Genomic DNA, 23,570 nt, shown 5'->3' with positions numbered 1-23,570 from the left:
TCATCCTGGAGCTAAGGCTTCATCCTGGAGCTAAGGCTTCATTCATCCTGGAGCTAAGGCTTCATCCTGGAGCTAAGGTTTCATCCTGGAGCTAAGGCTTCATCCTGGAGCTAAGGTTTCATCCTGGAGCTAAGGCTTCATCCTGGAGCTAAGGCTTCATCCATCCTGGAGCTAAGGCTTCATCCTGGAGCTAAGGCTTCATTCATCCTGGAGCTAAGGCTTCATCCATCCTGGAGCTAAGGTTTCATCCTGGTTTCATCCTGACCTTACACAAGACTGAGGTTAACAAAGCTTAAGCTTGCCATGGGATTTTCCAATGTCAAAAGTGTCTCGGCACAAAAAGGGTTGAAGAACACTGATGTGAAGTTCTTTGGTCCAGACTAGCTTGGATGTTTTTGTCTCTTCTCCTCTGCTGTTAACTTCTCTAAAATCATCATCATTCTGTTGTTTAGTATTGATCGACATATTGATTGATTTACTGTATTGAATGTTCTCTCTATTCAATTTGAATTCAATTCAAAGAGGCTTTATTGGCATGAACCATAGTGAAGTACAGTGTTGCCAAAGCACATAGCACAAGTACTATGTACTAAAGTACTATGTACTAAAGTACTAAAGCACATAGCACAAGTATATGTACTAAAGTACTATGTACTAAAGCACATAGCACAAGTACTATGTATTAAAGTACTATGTACTAAAGTTGTACTAAAATACTGTGTGTGTGTGTGTGTCTCTCTCTCTCTCTCTGTCTCTCTGTCTCTCTCTCTGTGTGTCTCTCTCTCTGTCTCTCTGTGTCTCTGTCTCTCTGTCTGTCTGTCTCTCTCTGTCTCTCTCTGTGTCTCTCTTTCTCTCTCTCTGTCTGTCTCTCTCTCTGTCTCTCTCTGTCTCTCTCTCTCTGTCTCTCTGTCTCTCTCTCTCTCTGTCTCTCTCTCTCAGGGGTTTTTCAGTAAGCGCCTAAAAGGCTCCATCAAGAGGACAAAGAGTCAGACCAAGCTGGACAGGAACAGCAGCTTCAGACTGCCGTCACTCCGGCCTGCAGAGCCCGACAGGTAACAGCCTGACGCACCCACAGCGCTTAGCTTAGCTTAGCTTAGCTTAGCTTAGCTTAGTTTAGCTTCACACTGGACTTCTATCGCTTTTAATAGGTTTAACTGGAAAAGGAGAGTTTTGCATTTTGCAGCCCTGATTTATGGTTATTACACAGAAACAACCACATATTACCCCCCTATTACCATGTTGTTAGCGAGCTGTAATGCAAAGTATTTCCTTAAGTGGCAAAAAATGAAATAAGTAAACTCAAATCTCTCAAGTCTCAAGTCACTGTGTGTGTGACTTAAGTGTGACTCAAGTCCAAGTCCCCATCTCTGACAGAATACTGTCAGAGATGAAATATGTCCTCTGCATTTGACCCATCCAGGCATGTCCTTTCCTCCGGGGGGCAGGCCAGGAGCAGTGGTCGCTTTCTCGTACAGCGCCCGGGGACCAACTTCGGATGTTGTCGTCACTGGTCGGATGACGATGACGATCTGATCTTCTGCATGTTTTTAGTGGGGGGGTTATATACGGAGGAACCCCCTGGGGGAGCACGGGGAGAACATGCAAACTCCACACAGACAGAAAGGCCCTTACGACGAGATACCCCACCTGGGCAGTAGGCACTGAAGATATGGGGGGGAACACAACCACAGCGCCCACAGTGTCCCAGGCGAGAATCGAACTCAGGACCTTCTGACTGTGAGGCGACAGCTCTACCACCACTGAGCCACCGTGCCCCCTGTATCGATTAACGAGCGTTCTGTCATCAAAACGCAAAACGTCATTCGGGTCCCACATGAGCCTTTCGGCAAATACATTGCGCCTGTTGACATTTTGTTGGTTTTGCAAATGTAATAACAGCGCAGCCATAACGTAGGTAGGTAGGCTATAAATAGGCTATAAATTATAACCAGATGCAAGATGGCTGTTGTTCCAGTTGAAAATAGCGTAAATTAGTTAGGACAGCATAGCTGGCATCTTAAAGTTAGGAGAGCTTTTTTAAGATTTTGGGGAGTTGGGACGGTTCTGTAATACGCTTTTCCCATTTTAAATTAGGATGAGAATATTGACTTAGGAACTGTTGTTCTGTAATGGGTGTTTTCCTAAATCAAGTCCTAACTCTAATTACCATGGTTACCAATCATTTAGGATAGGATTTGGAATTTAGGAAGTTTCTGTAATGTCGTAGCCCTAGTCATGTGACATCTATAGTCATGTGACATCTATAGTTCAGTGCCCAACAAACGTCTTTTTTCAAGATCAAACTGTGGCCTCTTACTGTGAGTAGCTGTGCAAGAATCCTGCTGTTTCATCAACATCTTGATGGATTGGGCTGGTTTGAGATGAGCAAGTTCTGCGCAGGTTGGACCAGTGACTTGCTTGCCCCATTGCATGATGGTTAGAAAAGTTGTCCGACTGTGTGAGCCACGGGACTCTCAGGACATAGCACCTCGAAATAACTCTTGTTATGATTTGGCACTATGTAAATATAAAATTGATTGATATTGGATGAACTCTCGTGAGAGCAAGGCAGGCGCAGATTTGTTGTGAGGTGCCGCAGTTTCGCTCCATTAACAGTTTGGACAATATTCATTCATAATGCTGACATTAAAAACAACAGCATTGGAAGTCATTTACTTTGCTCGTCGCTGCAGACAGACCATTAAAGAGAGTCCAAGTGTTAGACTGTTTACTATGTCTGCTATAGTAAGAGGATTGCCAGTGCCAAGTTCAGTGCAGTTTGCAGTATCTTCTGTTAGTGTGCAGCAGTGTTGTGCATGAACGCGCTAGTTAGTTAAGCGGAAAACATGCTTGTGCATCAGCCTCAAGTTGGTAGCAGACCTCTACTGCACGTTCCCCCCATCTTCAATAAGCAATAATACCTGTTTATCATGGCTGACGACGATATCCTGCTGAGTCACAGATCACCCCCATAATCTGCAGAGTCACAGATCACCCCCATAATCTGCTGAGTCACAGATCACCCCCAAAATCTGCTGAATCACAGATCACCCCCAAAATCTGCTGAGTCACAGATCACCCCCCATAATCTGCCGAGTCACAGATCACCCCCATAATGAGTCACAGATCACCCCCCCCAAATCTGCTGAATCACAGATCACCCCCAAATCTGCTGAGTCACAGATCACCCCCATAATCTGCTGAGTCACAGATCACCCCCAAATCTGCTGAGTCACAGATCACCCCCATAATCTGCTGAGTCACATCATACAGCACAGGAACAGAGTATTAACAGACAGTGGATCAGTAAAATAACTAGACCTGATGTTCATCTAATAATAACCAGATTTACAATCATAACTGAGAACAATGTGGCTCAGCAGGAGTGTCATCTCAGTGGAGTGAAGGTGAAATAGAGATGACAGAATAACAGACAAGAACCAGCGAGTGGGACAGACTGTCTGTCTGCCAGGAAGTGTGTGTGTGTGTGTGTGTGTGTGTGTGTGTGTGTGTGTGTGTGCGTGCGTGCGTGCGTGTGTGCGCGCGCCGCATGCGTGTGTGAGCTGACTAAGTGCTTCCTCCTCCTCTTCCTCCTGACAGCAGAGTGAATCAGGTTTCCATCCTAATGCAGGCCCCCTGTGTGTGTGTGTGTGTGTGTGTGTGTGCGTGCGCGCGCGTGCGTGCGTGTGTGCGTGTGTCAGTCCAGTGGTTTTCATTAGTGATATGGACTTCTCCAGCCACAGCATGGTAAGCCTGCTGTGGCTGTGTGTATTATCTGAGCACTCTCAGTCTCAGAGGCTGTTTGTTCCAGGCTGATTTTTAAAGCTAAAGTGAAGATCCTGGTATCTCATGAAACTAGAAGACCTACGGCCAACCATGTCATGCTAGCTTGTTGTGAAGGGGGTACGCTACAAATTTAGGCTAAATCTTGGTGAGGGCAAAACTGGCATGGCCATTTTCAAAGGGGTCCCTTGACCTCTGACCTCAAGATATCTGAATGTTCTATGGTCCACGAGTCTCCCCTTTACAGACCTAGCCACTTGATGCTAATCCCATGCAGTTTAGCAAAAGCCATGGAGTGTTTTGATGCAGTGTAAATATATTATGGAGGGTTTTGATGCACTGTGCATCCAGTGCACCAACGTAAAATCGCCAGTGGCTGTATTGATGGCTAGTTGAATGCTCCTATATTGTCTATCATTGTCTTCCATGGCGAAGGGTGGCTGTGTCGTCACCTGAATTGCGTTTTGCCACCTTACACAGTGACAGTTAAGTTGTCACTCCTCTCCTCCAACTTTCCTGGCGGGCCTCTCTCTCTCCTCTGGGAGAGTCTCTCTCTCCTCTGCAAGTGTCTTTCTCTCTCTCTGCGACTGTCTCTCTCTCCTCTGAGAGTGTCTCTCTCTCTCCTCTGGGAGCGCGTCTCTCTCCGCACGGCGTCACTCCGCGCTGCCTAGCGCCCGATCTCCCAACGGGGTGTTACTACGGGAACGCTCCCAGGGCAGGCGATGCCATTGGCCATCCCAGGACCTTGTTTACCGCATGCTGAGCTGAGGGGAAGCTACATAAGGAGCAGGCTCCGAGCACACGGCCAGCCTGTCTCCCCAGCCTGAGGAGAGGAGGAGAGGAGGAGAGGAGGGCCAGCCTGAGGAGAGGAGGAGAGAGGAGGGATGCTCTGGGGGAGCCCCTTCTCTTGGCTCTCCACTTGTTTTTCGTAGGTATTGCGCCTCTCTTTGCTGGGGGGGGGGTCAACAATTAGCCAAACAGTGTTGTCAAGCTGTGAGCCGGGACCAAGGAGGTGTAATAAGAACAATGGTGACCTTGACCACTATAGACAAGATAGACGCTGCTTCTGCTCTCTTCTCAATATCACTGGACATCACATTTTGTTTTTACGTCACTCTGTGTTATTATGCTCTAAACGTTCTGAAGCGTCTCTAGTTTTGTGTTGTCATGGCTACGGGCTGTTCTGGTTCTGGTTCTGGTTCTGGTTCTGGTTCTGGCTCTAGACAACAGTCTGCTGTTTGTTTCAAACAAAAAAGGCGGGAGAGCAAACCGTTTTTTTCACTGTAGTGAATGTGTTTTTGAAAACCTCAATGCAAACAGGAAATATTGAAACTGAGGATTTCGTTTGGTAAAAAGACCGTTTGAATTTTTGAACTTTACAACTCTCCGCAAGTTATTGGAAAGGTTTGGATCGTCCTACCAGCCACCACTGGAATCTAACTCTGCTCTGTTTGTTTGTTTGTTTGTTTGTTTGTTTGTGGTCCTCCAGGTCACGGGGGCTGCCCAGGCTCAAGGAGTCTTCATCCCATGAGTCTCTGCTGAGCCCAGGCAGCGCGGTGGAGGCTCTGGACCTGAGCATGGAGGAGGACGTTCACGTCAAGCCGCTACACGGCAGCATCCTGGGACAGGAGTTCTGCTTCGAGGTTAGATGTTTCTACATGGTTAGGGTTAGAGCAGTACAGCAAAGTACAGGTTCATTACTGTGTAAAACAAGGTCCTTGAAATCCTTGAACATTTGTGAATTTGAGATAAAAAATCAAGGCCTTGAAAGTTTTTTAAAATAGACACGGGTAATTCAAAGTGCTTGAATTTATATATTTTGTGCAAGAAAAGTTTCCACAGATTCCAGTGTCCCTGAGTTGTAGTTAGACGTCTTTGTGTGGTGTGTCTTTGCTTCAGCCTGAGTTGTAGTTAGACGTCTTTGTGTCGTGTGTCTTTGCTTCAGCCTGAGTTGTAGTTAGACGTCTTTGTGTCGTGTGTCTTTGCTTCAGCCTGAGTTGTAGTTAGACGTCTTTGTGTCGTGTGTCTTTGCTTCAGCCTGAGTTGTAGTTAGACGTCTTTGTGTCGTGTGTCTTTGCTTCAGCCTGAGTTGTAGTTAGATGTCTTTGTGTCGTGTGTCTTTGCTTCAGCCTGAGTTGTAGTTAGACGTCTTTGTGTCGTGTGTCTTTGCTTCAGCCTGAGTTGTAGTTAGACGTCTTTGTGTCGTGTGTCTTTGCTTCAGCCTGAGTTGTAGTTAGACGTCTTTGTGTGGTGTGTCTTTGCTTCAGCCTGAGTTGTAGTTAGACGTCTTTGTGTCATGTGTCTTTGCTTCAGCCTGAGTTGTAGTTAGACGTCTTTGTGTCGTGTGTCTTTGCTTCAGCCTCAGTTGTAGTTAGACGTCTTTGTGTCATGTGTCTTTGGTTCAGCCTGAGTTGTAGTTAGATGTCTTTGTGTCGTGTGTCTTTGCTTCAGCCTGAGTTGTAGTTAGACGTCTTTGTGTCGTGTGTCTTTGCTTCAGCCTGAGTTGTAGTTAGACGTCTTTGTGTCATGTGTCTTTGGTTCAGCCTGAGTTGTAGTTAGATGTCTTTGTGTCGTGTGTCTTTGGTTTAGCCTGAGTTGTAGTTAGATGTCTTTGTGTCATGTGTCTTTGGTTCAGCCTGAGTTGTAGTTAGATGTCTTTGTGTCGTGTGTCTTTGGTTCAGCCTGAGTTGTAGTTAGACGTCTTTGTGTCATGTGTCTTTGCTTCAGCCTGAGTTGTAGTTAGACGTCTTTGTGTCATGTGTCTTTGCTTCAGCCTGAGTTGTAGTTAGACGTCTTTGTGTCGTGTGTCTTTGCTTCAGCCTGAGTTGTAGTTAGATGTCTTTGTGTCGTGTGTCTTTGGTTTAGCCTGAGTTGTAGTTAGATGTCTTTGTGTCATGTGTCTTTGCTTCAGCTGAGTTGTAGTTAGACGTCTTTGTGTCATGTGTCTTTGGTTCAGCCTGAGTTGTCGTTAGATGTCTTTGTGTCGTGTGTCTTTGGTTCAGCCTGAGTTGTAGTTAGACGTCTTTGTGTCATGTGTCTTTGGTTCAGCCTGAGTTGTAGTTAGATGTCTTTGTGTCATGTGTCTTTGGTTTAGCCTGAGTTGTAGTTAGACGTCTTTGTGTCATGTGTCTTTGCTTCAGCTGAGTTGTAGTTAGACGTCTTTGTGTCGTGTGTCTTTGCTTCAGCCTGAGTTGTAGTTAGACGTCTTTGTGTCGTGTGTCTTTGGTTCAGCCTGAGTTGTAGTTAGACGTCTTTGTGTCGTGTGTCTTTGCTTCAGCCTGAGTTGTAGTTAGACGTCTTTGTGTCGTGTGTCTTTGGTTCAGCCTGAGTTGTAGTTAGACGTCTTTGCTTGGTGTGTCTTTGCTTCAGCCTGAGTTGTAGTTAGACGTCTTTGTGTCGTGTGTCTTTGCTTCAGCCTGAGTTGTAGTTAGACGTCTTTGTGTCGTGTGTCTTTGGTTCAGCCTGAGTTGTAGTTAGACGTCTTTGTGTGGTGTGTCTTTGCTTCAGCCTGAGTTGTAGTTAGACGTCTTTGTGTCGTGTGTCTTTGCTTCAGCCTGAGTTGTAGTTAGACGTCTTTGTGTCGTGTGTCTTTGGTTCAGCCTGAGTTGTAGTTAGATGTCTTTGTGTCGTGTGTCTTTGCTTCAGCCTGAGTTGTAGTTAGATGTCTTTGTGTCGTGTGTCTTTGGTTCAGCCTGAGTTGTAGTTAGACGTCTTTGCTTGGTGTGTCTTTGGTTTAGCCTGAGTTGTAGCAAAGACGATGGGATTCAAGCAAGACGGCCCAACTTCAACTCACTTCCTGTCATTTTGTCACATGGTTTTCCACGGACACGCCCACTTAGGTCTGAGTCACTTTCGGCAGGTCTGAGTGAATGGTTGACCACGCCCATTCAGGAGACTTGCTGCTACCATTTGTTAGAATTGGCAGAGCCTGCGGTGACCCATCTATAGTAATATAATATCTATGGTTGTAGTCAGACGTCTTTGCGTGGTGTGTCTTTGCTTCAGGTGACGTACTCAGGAGGCAGTAAGTGTTTCAGCTGCAGCTCGGCCTCAGAGAGAGACAAGTGGATGGAGAACCTGAGGAGGACGGTTCAGCCCAACAAGGTGAGACTGCACTCTGACCTGTGTTCTGATTGGGTGGTTCAGCCCAACAAGGTGAGCCTGTGCTCATGATTGTCTAATTATTTTATTATTATTATGATGATGATGATGATGATTATTATTATTATTATTTTATTATTCAGAGACTAATAGTTGTAATTATTGTGCAATAATAATTCCTCTAAATCTGGCTTCAAACGTCCAAATAAATAGAAAAAACGCCCAAAATGTTGTCTCCCCCGCTGCCCCGCAGCCCTGTCTGGTAATATGGGCCCATAATATGGGCTCAATATGGGTTCATATATTGTACTATCAATGGTGCAGGTAATAAAAACGTACCGGGTGTTTCTCTGTGCAGGACAACTGCCGTCGGGCAGAGCACCTGCTGCGGCTGTGGATCATCGAGGCCAAAGACCTTCCGCCCAAGAAGAAGTACTTCTGTGAGCTGTGCCTTGATGACGTGCTGTATGCCCGCACCACCAGCAGGGCGCGCTCTGACAGCCTATTCTGGGGAGAGCACTTTGACTTCTGCGGGCTGCCCGCCCTGCGCAGCCTCACCGTGCACATCTACCGCGACACGGCCGACAAGAAGAAGAAGAAGGTGCTCTTTTTAACTGCATTGTAGATATCAAATCATGGATGTCCTGGACATCCAGGTAGATTCCCTGTCTACCAACACGAGCGTTGCAGGTTCGAGCCCCTGCGTTGCCTCCATACAGGAAGAATTAGTCATGTCTGTGGGTGTATGTGTCCTGGTCGGTGCAGGCAGCCTCCTCTGGTCGGTCGGCGTGCCTGTTCGGGGGGGGGGAGGGGAACTGGGGGGAATAGCATGATCCTCCCACGTGCTACGTCCTGCTGGTGAAACCTCGCTGTCAGGTGAAAAGAAGTGGCTGACGACTGCACATGTATCGGAGGAAGCATGTGCCAGTCTACAACTCTACTACAACTACAAATCAGTAGAGTACAACTGAGGAGAAAACAGGGTGGGGGTGGGGTCTGAACAAAATAAACAGATCAAATAAAATAAAGTTTAATTAATTAATTGATTGATTGATTGATTGATTGATTGATTGAAGGACAAGAACAACTACGTGGGGCTGGTGAACATCCCGGCGGCCGGCGTGACGGGCAGGCAGTTTGTGGAGAAGTGGTACCCGGTGGCCACGCCCACCGCCGCCAAGGCCAAGGGGGGCGGGCCCTCCATCCGCATCAAGTCCCGCCTCCAGACCATCCACATCCTGCCCATGGAGCAGTACAAGGAGTTCGCCGAGTTCGTCACCAACAACTACAGCATGCTGTGCACCGTGCTGGAGCCTGTGATCAGCCTGAAGAACAAGGAGGAGATGGCCTGTGCTCTGGTGCACATCCTGCAGAGCACCGGCCGTGCCAAGGTCCCATCTCTCATGCTATACTGCAGCATAATAATAATAATAATAATACTAATACTAATACTAATAATGATCATATTATTTATCTATAGACTAAGTGTCTGTCAATAAAGGTTTGATTGATTGAATACTAATAATATGCAGATCAGGACTCGACAGTGCGAGCATTTCACTCACATTTGCTACTAAAAATAGAACAATGGGAATTGTAAAACACAAGATGCACGTGTGTGAATACAGCATTCAATCGTTCAATTAATTTTTACTGCTTCAAAACAACTCTTACAAACATGAGCACAGCAGCACTGCTTACAAACATCAGCACAGCAGCACAGCAGCACAGCACTGCTTACAAACATGAGCACAGCAGCACAGCAGCACAGCACTGCTTACAAACATGAGCACAGCAGCACAGCACTGCTTACAAACAGGGGCGGCTGTAGCTCAGGAGGTAGAGCAGGTCGTCCACTAATCGCTTTGGATAAAAGAGGTCGGTGGTTCGATTCCCGGCTCCTCCAGTCTGCGTGTCGAAGTGTCCTTGGGCAAGACACTGAACCCCAAATTGCTCCCGTTGGTGTGCCAGCACCCTGCGTGGTAGCCTGCCGCCATCGGTGTGTGAATGGGTGAATGTAACTACTGACTGTAAAGCGCTTTGGATAAAAGCGCTATATAAATGCAGGCCATTTACCATTTACCATTATTATCACAGGTACTCTATAGTATTATCACAGGTACTCTATAGTATTATCACAGGTACTCTATAGTATTATCACAGGTACTCTATAGTATTATCACAGGTACTCTATAGTATTATCACAGGTACTCTATAGTATTATCACAGGTACTCTTTAGTATTATCACAGGTACTCTTTAGTATTATCACAGGTACTCTTTAGTATTATCACTGTGTTTGTGTGGCACTTCTGTAGCAGCAGAGGTCACAAACCACTGGGCAGGAAGCAGAATACTAATAAAGTGTGTGAGGAGCTAAAAATAGGAAGCGCGTTCAATAAAACCTGGGCAGAACAAAAACTGGGACAAAAGAAGAAAAACATATTGACAATGAACTTGATCCAGCACTTCTCTACAAGCAGGGTTTACAAACTGCTTTTGCAGGAAGCCATAAAAAGCATCATAATAAAGTATATGAGGGGCTAAAAATAGAAACGCATCCAGATGAAACCTGATAAAAGAAATGAACTTGACACAGCTTCTCTGAAACGTCTTTACTGAGAGATTTACAGCAAGGCAGAAATACAAGAATAACAAAGGATAGAAGTAGCTAGAAATAGGAAATGATCAAAAGAAACCTGGTTAGAACATAAAACAGGAACAAAGAAGGAATAATTAACTTAATACAGCATTTATCAAAAAGCAGTGTTTACAATGTGCTTTGCAGGAAGGCAGAAATACAAGAATAATAAAATATACAAGCAGCTAAGAATAGGAAATGCATCCAAAAGAAACCTGGTAAAATAATAATAATACGGTAATGAACTTTACACAGCATTATACACTGCGATCTTTCTGTTCAGCAAGATAATCGTCACAAATGAACACAACTTGTGATTTTAGAAAAGTTTTCTCAAAATCGAGATCGTATTTATGCTTCAAATATAAAAAGGGTCCTCATTTGTGAAGATTATCATGCAAAACACTGTGGGCTCTATCTTCCCAAAAGCGCTAATTTAGCGTTTGCGCTCGTTTAACGCCGTGCGCAATGCAAATTGTGGGCGGACACAAGCGCAGGCCTGTGATAATTGTACTGGGCATTGGCTGCCACAAGCCAAAGCAGGTGTTTCAGCGCTAAAATGTGGGGATGGATGACATTATGCTATTGTCAGCAGCGCGCAATTACTTTGTGCTAAGAGCTTTGAAAAGGACCTTTTACGCGTAAATACCTCGCTGCGCTGGGAGCGCACCGTAATCTCTGTGCAGCGCAATGCAAAAAAGAATTCCTTTATGTCATTACGCACAGCCTTGCCACACCAATACATTACATTATGCTGCTAAAATTGGGTATTAGCAGATAATTCAGTGAGGCAATCAACTATAACTCACTGATAATGAAAAAACATTGCATGGATGCAACTGGGACGTATCCTCAGTGATGTACCCTGGGGTCATAGGATGTTTCGGGTCTCGCAACATCATACACCCTCGCCCAGGTGACCCAGCCGGGGCTGGCCAAGCCCCAACTTACGTCCCAGTAGCTACCCACGGTCAGCCCTCTAGGAAGGGTCGAAGGTGGTCACGTGGTCACTGGCGCAAGGCGGACTGCTATCTTCCCTGCCTTAAGGCACGCACAAACAGGTGCGCAAGTGCTAATAGGGGATAGCGCCTGTCGGAAGATAGGGCCCAGAGTTTGCCGTTTCGGATTTGTTAACCACAGACCTTATTTCAGACATCTAACCAAAATCCCTCATACAAAAATCCCATAAACTTCCAGACAAGTGAAGCCAGCGTGATGCTGACTTCCCGGTTGGCCTACAAACATACGTCATCCATGCGGTACTCGATAGTAATAAGTCCATGTAAACATACAGTAGTCCATGCGGTACTTGATAGTAATAAGTCCATGTAAACATACAGTAGTCTAGAAAAGTCATGGGAATGATCATTTGAGACATAATGCTGCAGATCTGGGATCAGCTCAAGTTGAGTTGTGAACTGAACCTCAGCCTTCCTCCTCCTCAGGACTTCTTGACGGACCTGGTGATGTCAGAGGTGGACCGCTGTGCGGACCACGATGTTCTGATCTTCAGGGAGAACACACTAGCCACCAAGGCCATCGAGGAGTACCTGAAGCTGGTGGGACAGAAGTATCTCCATGACGCCCTGGGTGAGCCTCAGCTCCAGTAGCCTGACTCGTTAATGTGGCACTGCAAGCTCCATTCAACAAGGCCCTACTTTTTCCTACATCTAGCAATCACAACAAAACAGTAGTTTGCCCTAAACACAAGGTTGTTGTCCGTCGAGTCGGGCTATTCATGTTCTTAAATATTGCGTAGTTTCCAATTCCGAGTGGTTTTTGTCATGTCTTGTCTCTGCCTGTCTTGTCTCTGCCATTGTTGCTCTTCCGCTTCCCAGCTGGAAACAGCCTCTCTGCTGTAGCTACCAGGGGAAATGTGTCATTACACATCCGGAAGAACACAAATTACAGCTCTAGCATGAGAAAAACAGCTTTGAATCATCATCATTTTTCTTCTCATAAATGTTTTAGAACTTCAAAATTGTTTAAATAAAAACGATTTTTGTCGAGAGAAAAAAGCTGTTATTTACTGAGTTTGAGTCTGAGGCAGGTTTTGCTTCTTTGCTCACCTGTCCTGTGTGTGTGTGTGTGTGTGTGTGTGTGTGCGTGTGCGTGTGTGTGTGTGCCTGCAGGAGAGTTCATCAAGGCTCTGTATGAGTCAGATGAGAACTGTGAGGTGGACCCAGGCCGCTGCTCCAGCAGTGAGCTGTCTGAACATCAGAGCAACCTGAAGATGTGCTGTGAGCTGGCCTTCTGCAAGATCATCAACTCCTACTGGTAGGGCTAACACACACACACACACACACACACCTGGTATTCTGCAAGATCATCAACTCCTACTGGTAGGACTAGGCCAATTATAATGGGGGAGAAAAGGGTGTGTGAACCCGGTCCTAGTAGGTCTCCTCTCTCTCTCCCTCAGTGTGTTTCCACGGGAGTTGAAGGAGGTGTTTGCATCATGGAAGCATCATGTGGTCTCCCGCGGACACCAGCAGGACATCAGCAAGCGTCTGATCAGCGCCTCCCTCTTCCTGCGCTTCCTCTGCCCAGCCATCATGTCCCCCTCGCTCTTCAGCTTGATGCAGGAGTATCCTGACGACCGCACCTCACGCACCCTCACGCTCATCGCCAAGGTCATCCAGAATCTCGCCAACTTCGCCAAGTACGTCTTTTATTACGTCTGTTCTGTCTCCAGCTTCTGTCACTCTGTCACTCCTAAAACCTGCTGTTCTGTCTCCAGCTTCTGTCACTCTGTCACCCCTAAAACCTGCTGTGCTGTCTCCAGCTTCTGTCACTCTCTCTGTCACCCCTAAAACCTGCTGTGTTCTGTCTCCAGCTTCTGTCACTCTCTGTCACCCCTAAAACCTGCTCTGTGTTCTGTCTCCAGCTTCTGTCTCTCTCTCTGTCACCCCTAAAACCTGCTCTGTGTTCTGTCTCCAGCTTCTGTCACTCTCTCTGTCACCCCTAAAACCTGCTCTGTGTTCTGTCTCCAGCTTCTGTCACTGTCTCTGTCACCCCTAAAACCTGCTCTGTGTTCTGTCTCCAGCTTCTGTCACTCTCTCTGTCACCGCTAAAACCTGCTCTGTGTTCTGTCTCCAGCTTCTGTCACTCTCTGTCACCCCTAAAACCTGCTGTGTGTTCTGTCTCCAGCTTCTGTCTCTCTCTCTGTCACCCCTAAAACCTGCTCTGTGTTCTGTCTCCAGCTTCTGTCACTCTCTGTCACCCCTAAAACCTGCTCTGTGTTCTGTCTCCAGCTTCTGTCACTCTCTCTGTCACCGCTAAAACCTGCTCTGTGTTCTGTCTCCAGCTTCTGTCACTCTCTGTCACCCCTAAAACCTGCTGTGTGTTCTGTCTCCAGCTTCTGTCTCTCTCTCTGTCACCCCTAAAACCTGCTCTGTGTTCTGTCTCCAGCTTCTGTCACTCTCTGTCACCCCTAAAACCTGCTCTGTGTTCTGTCTCCAGCTTCTGTCTCTCTCTCTGTCACCCCTAAAACCTGCTCTGTGTTCTGTCTCCAGCTTCTGTCACTCTCTCTGTCACCCCTAAAACCTGCTCTGTGTTCTGTCTCCAGCTTCTGTCACTGTCTCTGTCACCCCTAAAACCTGCTCTGTGTTCTGTCTCCAGCTTCTGTCACTCTCTCTGTCACCGCTAAAACCTGCTCTGTGTTCTGTCTCCAGCTTCTGTCACTCTCTGTCACCCCTAAAACCTGCTCTGTGTTCTGTCTCCAGCTTCTGTCACTCTCTCTGTCACCGCTAAAACCTGCTCTGTGTTCTGTCTCCAGCTTCTGTCTCTCTCTCTGTCACCCCTAAAACCTGCTCTGTGTTCTGTCTCCAGCTTCTGTCACTCTCTCTGTCACCCCTAAAACCTGCTCTGTGTTCTGTCTCCAGCTTCTGTCACTGTCTCTGTCACCCCTAAAACCTGCTCTGTGTTCTGTCTCCAGCTTCTGTCACTCTCTCTGTCACCGCTAAAACCTGCTCTGTGTTCTGTCTCCAGCTTCTGTCACTCTCTGTCATCCCTAAAACCTGCTCTGTGTTCTGTCTCCAACTTCTGTCACTCTCTGTCACCCCTAAACCTGCTGTGTGTTCTGTCTCCAGCTTCTGTCACTGTCTCTGTCACCCCTAAAACCTGCTCTGTGTTCTGTCTCCAGCTTCTGTCACTCTCTCTGTCACCGCTAAAACCTGCTCTGTGTTCTGTCTCCAGCTTCTGTCACTCTCTCTGTCACCCCTAAAACCTGCTCTGTGTTCTGTCTCCAACTTCTGTCACTCTCTGTCACCCCTAAAACCTGCTGTGTGTTCTGTCTCCAACCTCTGTCACTCTCTCTGTCACCCCTAAAACCTGCTGTGCTGTCTCCAGCTTCTGTCACTCTCTCTGTCACCGCTAAAACCTGCTCTGTGTTCTGTCTCCAGCTTCTGTCACTCTCTCTGTCACCCCTAAAACCTGCTCTGTGTTCTGTCTCCAACTTCTGTCACTCTCTGTCACCCCTAAAACCTGCTGTGTGTTCTGTCTCCAGCTTCTGTCACTCTCTCTGTCACCCCTAAAACCTGCTCTGTGTTCTGTCTCCAACTTCTGTCACTCTCTGTCACCCCTAAAACCTGCTGTGTGTTCTGTCTCCAGCTTCTGTCACTCTCTCTGTCACCCCTAAAACCTGCTCTGTGTTCTGTCTCCAACTTCTGTCACTCTCTGTCACCCCTAAAACCTGCTGTGTGTTCTGTCTCCAGCTTCTGTCACTCTCTCTGTCACCCCTAAAACCTGCTCTGTGTTCTGTCTCCAGCTTCTGTCACTCTCTCTGTCACCCCTAAAACCTGCTCTGTGTTCTGTCTCCAGCTTCTGTCACTCTCTCTGTCACCCCTAAAACCTGCTCTGTGTTCTGTCTCCAACTTCTGTCACTCTCTGTCACCCCTAAAACCTGCTGTGTGTTCTGTCTCCAACCTCTGTCACTCTCTCTGTCACCCCTAAAACCTGCTGTGCTGTCTCCAGCTTCTGTCACTGTCTCTGTCACCCCTAAAACCTGCTCTGTGTTCTGTCTCCAGCTTCTGTCACTCTCTCTGTCACCCCTAAAACCTGCTCTGTGTTCTGTCTCCAGCTTCTGTCACTCTCTCTGTCACCCCTAAAACCTGCTGTGCTGTCTCCAGCTTATGTCACCCCTAAAACCTGCTCTGTGTTCTGTCTCCAGCTTCTGTGTGCTTCCCTCCTCACACTCGCTCTGTCTGATTCCTCTTACATTTGACATTTGAAGGAATAGTGTGAGTGGATGTCACATGTGGTTTCTCCTCTGGGAGGTGTGGCGCGAACAGAGTGGGTGTGGTTTCTCTGAGTGGATGTGGTTTCTCCTCTGAGTGGATGTGGTTTCTTCTCTGAGTTGATGTGGTTTCTCCTCTGAGTGGATGTGGTTTCTCCTCTGAGTGGATGTGGTTTCTCCTCTGGGTGGATGTGGTTTCTCCCCTGTGAATGGATGTGGTTTCTCCTCTGAGTGGATGTGGTTTCTCCCCTGTGAATGGATGTGGTTTCTCCTCTGAGTGGATGTGGTTTCTCCTCTCAGTGGATGTGGTTTCTCCTCTGGGTGGATGTGGTTTCTCCTCTGGGTGGATGTGGTTTCTCCCCTGTGAATGGATGTGGTTTCTCCTCTGAGTGGATGTGGTTTCTCCTCTCAGTGGATGTGGTTTCTCCTCTCAGTGGATGTGCTTTCTCCTCTCAGTGGATGTGGTTTCTCCTCTGAGTTGATGTGGTTTCTCCTCTCAGTGGATGTGGTTTCTCCTCTGGGTGGATGTGGTTTCTCCTCTCAGTGGATGTGGTTTCTCCTCTCAGTGGATGTGGTTTCTCCTCTGAGTGGATGTGGTTTCTCCTCTGAGTGGATGTGGTTTCTTCTCCACAGGTTTGGCAACAAGGAGGAGTACATGGCCTTTATGAACGACTTCCTGGAGCACGAGTGGGCCGGGATGATGCGTTTCCTGACGGAGATCTCCAACCCGGAGACGCTGTCCAACACGCCGGGCTTCGAGGGATACATCGACCTCGGCCGCGAGCTGTCCGTGCTGCACGCCCTGCTGTGGGAGGTGGTGTCCCAGCTTGACAAGGTACAGAAAACAGGAAACACTTCAAACACACATTGAAGTTTGAACTCAGATAGACTAACATTTTTAAGCACTGGTCCCATGGGCCACCAAGCCCCTAAATTTGGTGGTCAAAGTAGATTTTTGATGGCCCAAATATAAACTTAAAGATAATACAGAAAAGGAAATGTAAGTTACAGTAACACAGCCTTTCATAAAGGCCACCTCCAGGCAGCTTTCCTACCTGTATTCTACCTGAATTGTACCTGTTGGTGTTCTATGAAAACAATCTCATATATATTTAAATAGTCACACATCATCTGATTTGTGCCAAAGATCTGACATTGATAAGAACCACTGTGACATCATGGCTGCAGCGCCGCAGAACAGCAAAGTTTGTGTCAATAAACTCTTTGTCTGGAAACAGTATGGTCACTCTGCCTGTACCCCCATAAAACAGTATGGTCACTCTGCCTGTACCCCCGTAAAACGTTCGTTTAGAAGCCACAATATTGCTTTTTATCAACAAACCGGCCAACAAGATATGAAAGCTGATGGGCTTTATGTAAAGGGCATGACTCGAACTGGTTAACATATTGAATTGGTCATTCAGTGGCATTTTCACTTAGCTAAGTAACGTAGCTAACAGCTAGCTAACGCCAGTGGCTAACACTAGCTAGCTGCTGTATTTATTAGCTAGTTATTCATTATTATAGCAATCATGACATGATGTATGACTATAGTCAGGCCCGCTCCAACCCATTACGCAGAGTACGCAGACTGCGTAGGGCATCACGTGACTGAGGGCACCAAAAAAAAAAAAATTTTTTTTTTTTTTTTTTTTTTTGGTGCCCTCAGTCAGGCCACTCACTGAACAGCAGGCCAGGCGCCGCCTACTGGTTTACTAGTGGTTTTATTACTTTATTCAGGGTGCATCTCATTGTAAAATTGGACTCGGCCCAAATTGGGCTTCAAACGGCCCAAATTGGGCTTCAAGCGGCCCAAATCTGGCTTCAACCGGCCCAAATCTGGCTTCAACTGGCCCAAATCTGGCTTCAACTGGCCCAAATCGGGCTTCAGACGGTCCAAATCTGGCTTCAAACAGCCCAAATCTGGCTTCAAACGGCCCAAATTGGGCTTCAAACAGCCCAAATTTTTCGCCGCCGCCCTTCGGACGCCGGCACGCACGTCGGCCTGTATCGGCCTGGCCTGCTTGGTATCTAATGCCCGGCCTGAATTATGATCCCAGTCCGCCCCTGCTTGCATGTACAGTTTAACAATCACTTGTTTGCTGACATGTACAGTAATTCTAACAATTGTTTGTTTCCCACATGTAATGAAATGTGAGATACACTAGTATCGTTCATAATTAATGATTTTGCAGTCTTTCGTTTGACAGTTATTGAAAGTTTTACGGGGGGGGGGGGGGGGGGGGCACCACAGAACAATTACGCTTAGGGCACCCAAATGGCCAGGAACGGCCCTGACTATAGTGTTGCAATGAGTCAGAAGGCATCACCTGTTTTTAGCAACAGCTTTTTATTTTTCTTTGAGCACAAAATGAGGTTACAACAGACCAGCTCATGACTCAATTACAAATGAAATATCTTCAAAAGTACAACATTGACACTGGAGGGGGCGGGGCTTTAACTGTGACACTTCAATCAATGAAAAGTCATTAACAGAATGAAAATATATAATTATTTACTGTAATCGAGTGGTCTTGTTTGCCACCTTGTGGCTTTAAAGGAGAATTTCATTTTTTTTTTTACCTGGACCCCTCTCCTCACATTAATTATTCTCTGACGACTCACCCAGTGTTCTCCGCAGCGTTTTTGTCCATCTTAGGCGTTGTTTTGAGATCAATTGTGTGCAAGCCAGTCCTAGAACGGAGGTCCGTGGGGGCCACGTGGCAGCGTGCTTTTCTTCCATGTAAATAGACAGTTTTATTCCCGTTTTCGACCCATATCGTCATAATCATAAAAATACTGTGATTTCGATGATTGGAATTGAACGCTCATTTTGATCGATTTTTTATTTGAAATCGTGACACCCCTGGTTATTAGGATGGTTTGAACCTGTCCAGTCCAGCTTCTCCCACTGCTCCATGTTAACCCTTTAACCATGTGATGCTGTGGCTGTCTGTCAGAGCATGTTAACCCTTTAACCATGTGATGCTGTGGCTGTCTGTCAGAGCATGCCCCGCCCCCCAGTCCATCTTGTCTGTTGGGTCTGTTGCTGCATGGCTCTGCTGTGTTTGATTGTGGAATGCCTCTGTTTTGATAGAAGCATGTCTAGTTTTATTTTATATATTTTTTCCATTAAAGGGACACCCCACTGAAAAACAATGCTGATTTATTTTGCACATGGTCTCACACATCTGAAAACTGTAAGCAATTTTGCAGGCATTCATTTAGTTTGACAGTTATTGAGAGCTGATGTGAGTTCAGCTGTGGACCAGTCAAGCTATGTGCTTGCAAATCTGTTTACAGTTTCCAGATATGTGTGAGATCATCATGTGCAAAATAAATCAGCATTGTTTTTCAGTGAAGTTCTCATTTAAGTTTTCCTTATGTTGTCCATTAAGTTTCCCTTATGTTTTCTCCTTCTTCTGCCCTCTCCCTCCCTCCCACCCCCACCCCTCTCCCTTCCTCTCTGGCCACCACATTATGTTTTCCACCACTGCATCCTGGTGCTTCTCCATTCAAACCAAACAACCATCCACCTTCACACACAAACACACATGCGGCAACCCAGGGTGAAAATTCCTTCCTCCAGGCCACCGTAGCCAAGCTGGGCCCCCTGCCGCGGATCCTGGCTGACATCTCACGCTCACTGGCCACGCCCACGCCCGTCCAGACGCAGCTGCGCCGCATACAGGACCATAACTCCTCCCACAACATCAGCGGCAGCCTCTCCTCCGGCCTGCACCGCATCTTCCAGGATCCTGCTGACAGGTAGACCGTAGTGTTAATGTTGTCCTCTGTTTTTTTTGTCTCAGTCCCGTGTCAAATGTCCTTGGTAGTTTTTATCATATTTAGTCAATCTCATCCTGTCTTTTAGTCTCATGTTAGTCAAAGAAAACTAAAGCTATTGTTTCTTTAGAATTTCCAAACTCATTGGAAAGATCTCTTAATCTGTTATTATGGAAGGCTATTAAGGTTTGAACGTGTAATACAGACACAAATTTAACTGTTTAACTTCTTCTTCTCTTCTGATTGGATCTCTTCCCAATTCGCCCCCCTCCCAAACATTTTAGTTTTCGTTTTTATTTGTTGACAAAAGTGTCAATAGATTTCATCATAGTTTTTGTCATCACAACTTTGTTTTTATTTAGTTAATGTCTAGTTTTCATCAGTGAGAAAAGGTTTAGTTTTAGTCTAGTTTTAATTGTAGTTTTAGTCAACAAAACTGCTCAACTGACACAGCCAGAGCCACAGACAGGTAGAGCGCTCAACTGACACAGCCAAAGCCAGTTTCATATCCCATTGACTTGTGCTAGCTTCTTGTGCTAGCATTACTAACACATGCTAACAAGAGGTAGCTGCAGGTAGCAGAAACACAGACTGTAATTAAAACCAGAGACGGATCATTTAGAGACACCCCAGTCCAGGCTCCGCCAATAGTAAGAAATGGTACTCTTCCGGTCTCCTAAATGGGCGTGGTTATCAGCTTGTGATTGGCTGTCTGTCAATGGTATGAAACTTCATTGGCTGACCAGTCTCCTAAGTGGGCGTGGTAGTGGCTAAACTCAAGGTTATGAATATAACCCGGGTTTTATATAAAGGTGAGAGGATTGTCACAACGGGTTCTCTTGCGAAAAGAGGTATAGATAATGCTGCAAACTCACTGTAGCTCCCAGCAGAGTCAGTGAAGCCTCCTAAGGACAGTTAAACCACAGCAAGCGCGGATCAGTGATAAGTTAGTCCTCTCAGGTCGAGAAGAGACCACGCCCTCCGCTGTAGTATATAAGGGGCACCGCCCCATGCCAGGCGGAGGGACATGCCCCTTTTGATCACCCCATTTGGCAAATGGTGTAGAGATGTGGTCTTGCGGAGGAAGATAACCCGTAGTGATAATCCTCTCACCTTTATATAAAACCGGGGTTATATTCATAACCTTGAGATAACCTTGACATAACCCGTAATGAGAATTCTAGAACCTTTGGATAAAGCCTATGTGACACAGATACAGGAAGTGACTCAAGGTTGAGTTGTCTCTATATTGAAAAGTCTCTGGTCAAACCTAAGACAGGGCTTGATTAGTGAAAAGTCTCTGGTCAAACCTAAGACAGGGCTTGATTAGTGAAAAGTCTCTGGTCAAACCTAAGACAGGGCTTGATTAGTGAAAAGTCTCTGGTCAAACCTAAGACAGGGCTTGATTAGTGAAAAGTCTCTGGTCAAACCTAAGACAGGGCTTGATTAGTGAAAAGTCTCTGGTCAAACCTAAGACAGGGCTTGATTAGTGAAAAGTCTCTGGTCAAACCTAAGACAGGGCTTGATTAGTGAAAAGTCTCTGGTCAAACCTAAGACAGGGCTTGATTAGTAAAAAGTCTCTGGTCAAACCTAAGACAGGGCTTGATTAGTGAAAAGTCTCTGGTCAAACCTAAGACAGGGCTTGATTAGTGATCAATAGTGAAAGATTATCAAATCACTGAACCTTCATTTAAAGGAAGGCTTTGCTGATTTTCAACCCGCTTAAGTTTGTATCATTAGAATCTTGGTCATATAAGCAGATGGACAGTGTTTACCTTGTGTATGTTTTCTCCAGAGAGAAATCCACGTTAGTCTGGGGTAGGGTTACGTTAGTCTGCCTGCAGAAACTCCACCCCCGCCAGCTGTTACAGCTCATTAACGCTCGTTAAACGCTCTAAAGATATTCAGCACTACTAGATGCCTGCAAAAGACTATTCTATATCTAGCCAGACATGCGAGTTATAATGTTCAGAGCAGTGAAAGAAGCCACGCCCCCTCTCTGTGTTTTGAACACAGGCTTTATTGATTCGAACCTGCAGGAGCGTCGGTGCGAGGCTCCTGCTTTGTTACTTAATTGGCACATTCAGTCCTCAACTCTCCACCGGGAGCTGATGTGTGGTGAGCGTTCTGCCATGCATCACCCAGGTGGCTGCTACTTCATTGTTTCTGTGGATTTAGCTCTTCCTCGCAGCGAGGCTTGACAGGATCCAGTATACTGGATCAGACAGGATCCAGTATACTGTATCAGACAGGATCCAGTATACTGGATCAGACAGGATACAGTATACTGGATCAGACAGGATACAGTATACTGGATCAGACAGGATGTATACTGGATCAGACAGGATACAGTATACTGGATCAGACAGGATCCAGTATACTGGATCAGACAGGATACAGTATACTGGATCAGACAGGATGTATACTGGATCAGACAGGATACAGTATACTGGATCAGACAGGATACAGTATACTGGATCAGACAGGATGTATACTGGATCAGACAGGATGTATACTGGAGCAGACAGGATCCAGTATACTGGATCAGACAGGATACAGTATACTGGATCAGACAGGATGTATACTGGATCAGACAGGATGTATACTGGATCAGACAGGATACAGTATACTGGATCAGACAGGATCCAGTATACTGGATCAGACAGGATACAGTATACTGGATCAGACAGGATGTATACTGGATCAGACAGGATGTATACTGGATCAGACAGGATACAGTATACTGGATCAGACAGGATCCAGTATACTGGATCAGACAGGATCCAGTATACTGGATCAGACAGGATCCAGTATACTGGATCAGACAGGATCCAGTATACTGTATCAGACAGGATCCAGTATACTGTATCAGACAGGATCCAGTATACTGTATCAGACAGGATCCAGTATACTGGATCAGACAGGATACAGTATACTGGATCAGACAGGATGTATACTGGATCAGACAGGATACAGTATACTGGATCAGACAGGATCCAGTATACTGGATCAGACAGGATACAGTATACTGGATCAGACAGGATGTATACTGGATCAGACAGGATACAGTATACTGGATCAGACAGGATACAGTATACTGGATCAGACAGGATGTATACTGGATCAGACAGGATGTATACTGGATCAGACAGGATCCAGTATACTGGATCAGACAGGATACAGTATACTGGATCAGACAGGATGTATACTGGATCAGACAGGATGTATACTGGATCAGACAGGATACAGTATACTGGATCAGACAGGATCCAGTATACTGGATCAGACAGGATACAGTATACTGGATCAGACAGGATGTATACTGGATCAGACAGGATGTATACTGGATCAGACAGGATACAGTATACTGGATCAGACAGGATCCAGTATACTGGATCAGACAGGATCCAGTATACTGGATCAGACAGGATCCAGTATACTGGATCAGACAGGATCCAGTATACTGGATCAGACAGGATCCAGTATACTGTATCAGACAGGATCCAGTATACTGTATCAGACAGGATCCAGTATACTGTATCAGACAGGATCCAGTATACTGGATCAGACAGGATCCAGTATACTGTATCAGACAGGATACAGTATACTGGATCAGACAGGATCCAGTATACTGGATCAGACAGGATACAGTATACTGGATCAGGTTGTTACTGTGATTGAGAAAATAAAGCGGCCATGGCTGTGTAAATAAGGTTAGTCTCTGTTTGTTTGTTTTATCACGGTTTGGCACTGTGTATTTCCTGGTCTGTGTTTACAATGCGGTATGTCTGCTGTGTGTCTCGCTAGGCCTCGATGGCAGACGAGTGTCTGGGGTTGCATAGTGTAGATGGCAGACGCTATATCAGAGCAATGCGAGTGTTTACGGTGGGATGGGAAGCCGTGGAAATGTGTTTTATAGACTTTTGTTGTTTTGTTGATGCTCTGATGAAGGCACATGCCGAAACGCGTTAGCCCTCAATAAAAAAAGATAATGGAAATCTGAAGTCTTGCATCTTAATTTTTG

General features: G+C 46.2%; 1 protein-coding gene across 6 annotated transcripts in view; it reads left to right on the top strand.

Moving 5' to 3' along the window:
- Positions 1-23,570, top strand: part of rasal2 (RAS protein activator like 2) — a gene marked incomplete at its 5' end in the record, with an annotated part of 105,847 nt that overhangs the window by 67,531 nt on the left and 14,746 nt on the right. For 4 of the 6 annotated variants that reach the window (XM_083659409.1, XM_083659407.1, XM_083659406.1 and 1 more), the window contains 10 exons: positions 940-1,052; positions 5,273-5,426; positions 7,789-7,887; positions 8,243-8,485; positions 8,961-9,275; positions 11,970-12,114; positions 12,657-12,801; positions 12,947-13,186; positions 16,394-16,595; positions 19,329-19,528. In XM_083659409.1, the coding sequence (XP_083515535.1) occupies positions 940-1,052; positions 5,273-5,426; positions 7,789-7,887; positions 8,243-8,485; positions 8,961-9,275; positions 11,970-12,114; positions 12,657-12,801; positions 12,947-13,186; positions 16,394-16,595; positions 19,329-19,528 (1,856 nt within the window). The remainder of the gene's footprint in view (positions 1-939; positions 1,053-5,272; positions 5,427-7,788; positions 7,888-8,242; positions 8,486-8,960; positions 9,276-11,969; positions 12,115-12,656; positions 12,802-12,946; positions 13,187-16,393; positions 16,596-19,328; positions 19,529-23,570) is intronic. The other 2 variants (XM_083659411.1, XM_083659408.1) reach the window with 1 other exon arrangement.

This window comes from Poromitra crassiceps (genome assembly GCF_964638095.1).
Source record: "Poromitra crassiceps genome assembly, chromosome: 23".
In the NCBI taxonomy this organism is placed as follows: domain Eukaryota; kingdom Metazoa; phylum Chordata; class Actinopteri; order Beryciformes; family Melamphaidae; genus Poromitra; species Poromitra crassiceps.
The sequence above is the reverse complement of the archived record's forward strand: the minus strand, read 5'-3'. Positions and strand labels throughout refer to the sequence as shown.